The sequence below is a fragment of the Mustelus asterias genome, chromosome 23 (assembly GCF_964213995.1).
Source record: "Mustelus asterias chromosome 23, sMusAst1.hap1.1, whole genome shotgun sequence".
NCBI lineage: Eukaryota > Metazoa > Chordata > Chondrichthyes > Carcharhiniformes > Triakidae > Mustelus > Mustelus asterias.
The window spans coordinates 50,012,809-50,020,131 of record NC_135823.1 but is presented as its reverse complement, the minus strand read 5'-3'; the positions used below and the strand labels follow the sequence as shown (position 1 = coordinate 50,020,131).

Genomic DNA, 7,323 nt, shown 5'->3' with positions numbered 1-7,323 from the left:
GGGAGGGCGGGGGGGGGGGGGGGCGGAAGAGCAAAAGACATTGGAATTCAATCATTACTAAATTCAGGTGTTCTGTTTTGTTTACTTACATACAAACCTTGCACCATTAAAAGCTCCGAGTCACTTGTACATGGAGGCATATTCTGAAACTGGGGTATCTGGTTGGATACAAGTTTCCAATTGTTCCTATAACAATTGCAGAGATTTGAGAAATAGAACACATGGTTGCTACACCAGCCATTGTCCACTTTTAAATAAAGCGTGCTGTAGATTATGAACCCAGTGTGGTGCTACTGAGATTTGCCCCTTCATATCCCATATCCGACGCTATGAGCTGACTGAGCCTTTAAGAATTAATTAACAAGTTGTGTCTTAATATCTAAATTTGACGCAGGAGGTTAGAAACAAGAGTTTATATTTGAATGTTGGTCTAAGTGTTTTGTATGACAAAAGTAGAATTGTACTGGAATTGATATTTTGCATCCTGTCTTACCTGCTTTGTCTCTGAAATCGTCTGTTAGTATGAGATTTTAATAAAGAATTGTTCTGTTTGTGTTTTATGCTGTCACAATTATGTAAATGATAAAAATACAAAATAGTTGGTTTGAATAGCAGGATGTAGTCAAGAAATTCACCATGTATTGTTCCAGAGGGGAAAGGGTTGGGCTACATTTAACTAAATACCTCTCGTGATGCTTTCTTATTCCAGCTCTTACTGAGCACACAAACTAGTGTATAAATAAACCAACAAATTCAAATGAATGATCAATCATTCCTAGTTTATGCTCCACTTCTCGATCAAGAGGGAATACTCTGGGGAAGGGATGATAAATGTGGCCCCCAATTCCTAATGACATTTATCATCTAATTAACAGCAAGGAAATATACAACAAAAACACACCTTTAGTTATGTTGGACGTAGCTAATTAAACCAGACAACCAAATCAGTTCAAATACACAATGCTTCATGGTAGTTGTAGGTGCAGTAAACTGTCCCATGGACTATTCCCACAATACTGTCTATCCTATGTTCCCTTTCTCCACAGTTGTTCTTACCCATGTCTTTCCTCAGTCATACTGGTGGTACAACATTTAAGGGCTACAGGATTTGGGCATGAGATGCAGGCAGGATAGTTTTGTAATGCAGAGAGTGGTGATGACTTAGAACTCTCTGCCCATGAAGTTAGTGGAACAGGAGATAATCAGCAATTTCCAAATGGAGGGAAATAGATTTTCAGGATTATGGGACTCAAGTGGGAGAGATTGATTGATTGGACTGCTCCAGAGAGAACTGGCCTCCTGTGCATGTTAAATGACCTTCGGCACAACTGGCAGGATAAGGAGCTATTAATGCGCCAGGTGTGTGAGGAATGATGAGAACCATGCTACAATTAGTTCCCTTTATCTTTTCCTCTTATTTCAAGCAACCAATCAGGTAATTATCCAGTACAAATGTTGCAATCATAGAAAAATAACTACATGCCCAGATACAAGTCCAAAGGTGTGCAGGTGAAGTGAATTGGCCATGCTAAATGGTCTATTGGTATCAAAAATATGTGGTTAGAAGGATTAGGCATATTAAATGCACAGGGTTATGGGGCTGGAGCTTTGTAAGATGCTTTATTAGATTGGTGCAGACAAAGGGCCAAATAGGCTCCTTCTGCAGTGTAGGGATTCTATGGTTTTAAGTTCTCAATTTACTGTCTCAGGCCTGTGGAGCAATCACAACATTCATATTCAAAAGTGCAGCACAAAGGCATTAATTTACAACACCAGGAACAATTTTATATGTTTATATTTTAATGCAAGTTGCACCTCTGTGTAGTAATATAAAAACCTTCATGTGCATTTCACATAAGACCACCATTTGATCATAAACATGTCCCAGCACATTGTACTGTACAGAATAACAAGTTAAAATTCACAAACATCACTTGACAGCAACTGAAACCAGCACTTAGGCTCAACTCTGGTTTTGAACACGATCAGACATTTGGCCTCTCTCAAGCATTAACACAATTAATACTGACCAGATCCTTACATAGCTCACAATGCCCCAATTCTCCTCACCCAAATTACATGTCGCAAACTGGCAAAAAGAAATAGGGGTTATGGATATACACAGAAGATGGTGGCGCAGCGGTAATGTTGCTGGACTTGTAATCCAGAGTCTCGGGCTAATGCTCTGGGGTCATGGGTTCAAATCCCACCAAGGCAGCTGGGGGAATTTAAATTAAATTAATAAAAAAATCTGGATGATAAAAAGTTAATCTCCACAATGGTGACCATAAATGTAAAAACCCATCTGGTTTGCTAATGAGCTTTAGGGAAGAAAATGTACCATCCTTACCTGGTCTGGATTACATGTTATTCCAGACTCTCAGCCATGTGGTTGACTCTTAACTACTCTCTGAATTGGCCCAGGTAGCTACTCAGTTCGAGGGCAATTAGGGATGGGCAATAAATACCAGCAACACTCAAAAGAACAAAAAACTCCTGCTCTCTACTTAGCAATAATCACAATTGACAATTACCGTACTAACAGTCACCGATCTATCCTTTTCTCAATATCACCAACCGCGCAGTAAAATCTCAGGAGAGAGTAAATTAAATAATAAAGAGTCAATCACAATTTTTAAAAGTCAAATCGGGGGATAAGGTGTTAATTTTTCTGGTGGCTTAAGACACCAAAATATCAAAGATGCAGATTAAATAAACAGGTTTCTTGGAACAAAGACAGTAGGATTAACAGTCTCCAGCTGCCACTCATTCTTTATCCTACAGTCAGCTTGGGCTATGAAGGGGCAAACAAAACCAGCAGCATTCCCTTCCCCAACGCAGTAAAGCCTGCTGGGGTATCAACATATATGGACATCAACAGAAAAAAAAAGGAACAGGATTGATGCTCTCACAGCTGAAGTGCCTGCCAGCACTTACACTTGTCACTGACACGTCAACTCCCATCAAACGGCAACAGTAAGACTTAGAATCTCATTCAAACAAGATTCTTGGGAGGGTTTGACAAGAATCGGTGGCGAGAGGTTGCCTCCTTCTGGCCGGAGTGTCTAGAACTAAGGTGGGGGGAGTGGGGGGCAGGGGGAAGGTGGTCACAATCTCAGTACAAGGGACTAGCTATGAGAATTCTCTTCACTTTGGAATTCTCCAAGCCAGATAGCTGTGGATGCTCACTCATGAAGTACAAGATTGTGAGCAATAAATTTTGGACACAGAGAATCAAGGGGTATGGGGATCAGACGAGAAAGTGGAGTTGAGGTAGATCAGCCATGAGTGTTGACTGGCACAGCAGGTTTGAAGGGCCATGTAGCCCATCCCTCATCCTAGTTCTTACACTCTTTATAGTACCTTTAGGAGAAGTGTGGTAGAATGAAACAAAGGCAGTTTAACAAACATACTCATACAAAGGGTTGATATCTGGAGGCAGCTGATTTACCAGGTCACAAGTCTGAACATAATAAAATTTAGTTAGTTTTCACGATGCTACCAAACTCGCCATGCAACCAGACTTTATCAACAACAGTAAAACATACGACTAACATAAGACACATCAGGGGGAAAAGTGATTGACCACAGCAAATTGGTATTAGAAACACAAAGTATTCAATGAAAGAAAGCTGTAACAGGCTTTATAGGTGGCACAGACGGGCAAATAAATCTTTGAACTAGTCAACAGTATGTAGATCCAGTGCTAACACAGGCAATCTCCAGCACAAGCATCATGGAGAAATTAATAATGAAAGGAATGGATCACAACTCAATTGCATGGTTTGAATTTACAGTAAATTTTCTACTTTGCCCAAGGTCTGTGAAGCAGAAACCCATTTCATAACCAAAGTTTAGACTTGCAGTGAAACTTCACAAATAAAAAGGCACAGCAGCCCCATGGTTTAAACATTTTATTTACAGAGCTCATTTCAGTTCACCTGCAACAACCGAACGGATGCCACACTTTCCCTCACCTGCAAACTGACAAATTTATGTTAGAATGTAATTTAAAAAAACACTAATATGTCACACAAATTAGGGCATCTCGGAACCAAAGGAATTCAGTACAACTCACTGGTAGTAAAACAGTAAAATGTCAAATTAAACATTCAACAGGCAAGGTGACTCACTTTCACTCCGGGATTTTACGAGATTGCTAGATTACAGCTTTTATTAGTGGAACAGATTAGACTTTGCTTTAATCTGGTTGCCCTGTATAATAAACCGTTATGGGAATGGGGATTAAAGATGATTTCAAATGAGGGAAGAAATGAAATAATATTCCATGATTCCATTTGACTGTAGCCAGCTGATACATTTTGCCAACCAATCAAAACTTTATTATTGAACACAATTAAAAATCAATAAATCCAAGTCAGATATTGCTGAGCTGCAAACGTGAATTATCCACTTATTCCCAGTGTAGCTAGATGCATTATTCCATCGGGCTCATTCAGTTCCGTTTCATGGTCAAAGGCTTGAGTGATGTACAGTTCGATTGTCTGTTATTCCATCTCTGGAGCGAAGCCAGCGTTCCACCTTCTTCCATCATCTCATCGCCCTGTTCCAAAGGACAGTCATTGTGTAGCAACAGGCCATTCTGCAGCTGTCAAGAAGGCAGGGTCCCTTTAAGATACCACATTCCGCCGTGACTTGCACAGCAGTCCTGTGAAGGATGGAAAAGTTCAAACTGAAATGGTCATGAATACTTCAACGACAGAAAATGGCTCATCGTCAAAGACTGAATATTCTGGAAGAATCTGTGTTTTGAAAGACACTGTCCCCATAAAGGGGTTAATGCAGAACTCTGATTACGTTTCCCAGAAAAAAACCATTTTCAAGAAAAGGTAATTAAGCAGTTTTAAAAGGAGCTGGAAACCTCTTGACCCTGGTGAACTCTGTGTACAAAAGGGGTCACACATGGCAGTTCATAGCTCTTAAAAAAAAAAAGCCACGTCTGGAAAATTGTGTTTAAAAGTTGGTTTGGTTTCGCTTTGAGAAGAAGGTCTAACTGCTTTATGAAAAGAAGCCAGCAGCCTTTTTGTAGCCTCGAGCCAGACATGAACATAAGCTGCGGCTAAGTTGTTCTATGTGCTGGAACAGAGTCCCTGCAAGTGTTTCTCAAGCCTGCCTGAAAAGCAGTGCAAGAGTCAGCAACTGTTTTGCAGAGTGCGCTGAGAGAATGATCGTATAACCCAGACGCCATTTCAAGGGCTTCATCTTTGCTTTTCCCTTGAACCAATGACTTTTAAACTTTGGCAGAATTAATCTGTTGTTTGGTATGTGTGAGAAAGAGACTTATCGAATCTCGAAAGTGTAATTAATAGACTTTCATATTTCATACTGATTGTTAATAAACCTTAGCATATCCTACTGTACCCTGCCTAACAATAGTTTCTCACTATTTACCCTGTCCATATCCCTCAGAATCTTGAATCATCTCTATCAAGTCTCCTTTCAGCCTTATTTCCCCCCCGAAGGAAAACAGATCCAACCTCTCCAATCTGTTTTTGTGAAGTTGGCTAAGGAATAAATATTGGTCAGAAAACTAGGAAACATTCCCTCTGCTCATCTGTAAATATTGCACAGGGTATTTTACATTCACCTGAGTGGACAGACAGGGTTTTGGTTTAAAGTCTCACTGACCATGCAGCATTCTCTCAGTGTTGCATTGGGGTGTCAGCTTGAATATGTGTTCAGGTCTCTGGAGTGGGGCTTGAATCAATAATTTTTCAACCCAACAGGCAAGTCTATTACTGTGCGGGGAGGCGATGGCCTTGTGGTCTTATAGGTAAACCATTAATCCAGAAACTCAGCTAATGTTCTTGGGACCCGGGTTCGAATCCCGCCAAGGCAGATGGTGGAATTTGAATCCAATAATAAAAAGAATCTGGAATTAAGAATCTACTGATGACCATGAAACCATTGTCGATTTTGAGAAAAACCCATCTGGTTCACTAATGCCCTTTAGGGAAGGAAATCTGCTGTCCTTACCTGGTCTGGCCTCCAAAGCCACAGCAATCTGGTTGACTCTCTACTGCCCTCCAAGGGTAATTAGGGATGGACAATAAATGCTGGCCAGCCAGCGAGGCCCATGTTCCACGGATGAATAATAATTTAAAAAAACTTGTAGAGCTAGGGCTGACGAGACACACACTTTTGTGTCTCGTATCTTTTAAGTTAGCAGAAGTAAGTGTAAACGTAACTTAGGTGCGAGATCGGAGTCTTTTACTGATCTATTTCACCTGCCTCAGGCAATACAAGACACTCGAGCAATCATTTTTTAATCTGTTGTACTCCAGACTTTGGCCTTTCCAAATATCTCCAGTGAAAACCACAGGGCTGGAGACACAGTGAATGGTTCTAAGTACAAGTACAAGTGATCTCATTGTGCTGCTATGACGCCCGGAATAAATCAGCAACAGACTGCAAGTGGGGCGGCACGGTAGCACAGTGGCTAGCACTGCTGCTTCACAGCTCCAGGGTCCCGGGTTCCATTCCCGGCTTGGGCCACCGTCTGTGTGGAGTTTGCACATTCTCCTCGTGTCTGCGTGGGTTTCCTCCGGGTGCTCCGGTTTCCTCCCACAGTCCAAAGATATGTGGGTTAGGTTGATTGGCCAGGCTAAAATTGCCCTTAGTGTCCTGAGATGCGTAGGTTAGAGGGATTAGTGGGTAAATGTGTAGGGATATGGGGGTAGGGCCTGGGTGGGATTGTGGTCGGTGCAGACTCGATGGGCCGAATGGCCTCTTTCTGTACTCTAGGGATCCTATGATTCTATGATTCTTTAAGAGCAGGAAACTGACAGGTATCAACTTGGCATGCTAGACAGGGAAAGGGCTTATCCCAAATGACAACGTGAATCTGTCAAAGCCTGTCACTGCTCTGCTCCTTCAGGACCTGTAGCTAATATTGCAGAATGTTAATTTTTGAAAACAACTCGATGTCTCTTTTGTAAAGCATTGTTTTTTCCCCAACATTCTCATCAACTATTACCGACTCTCACTGGGATAGTCTCACTGGCTTCCACTAGCCACCTCTTTCAAGTGATCCTTCTGCAAGTATGAGCCAGAGCTGCTCAACTGCAGGTGCATCACAGCATGGCCTCAGCTTCACCCAATGCCCACAAATTGCTTCACTGGATCAGAACGATCTCTGCCGAATCAGGAGACCAACTTTAGCATCTGTACCTATGCAGTGGCTAAGACTTGTTCATTTGTGATGAGGGATTGAATTTGAGATCTTTCCTGCAATCACCGAATGAATCCAACAAGTCAAATCCTAAAAAGAACCTGCAAAACGTTTTTTTCAAAATAACCATT

At 41.5% G+C, this 7,323-nt stretch overlaps 1 protein-coding gene across 11 annotated transcripts in view; it reads right to left on the bottom strand.

The window, feature by feature from the left end:
- Positions 1-3,899: 3,899 nt before the first annotated feature.
- Positions 3,900-7,323, bottom strand: part of polr3e (polymerase (RNA) III (DNA directed) polypeptide E) — a 66,408-nt gene continuing 62,984 nt past the window's right edge. For all 11 annotated transcript variants that reach the window (XM_078240582.1, XM_078240586.1, XM_078240580.1 and 8 more), the window contains one exon: positions 3,900-4,669. Coding sequence is in view for 8 of the 11 variants with exons in the window: in XM_078240586.1 (XP_078096712.1) it covers positions 4,613-4,669 (57 nt within the window). In the remaining 3 variants the exon portion in view is untranslated. The remainder of the gene's footprint in view (positions 4,670-7,323) is intronic.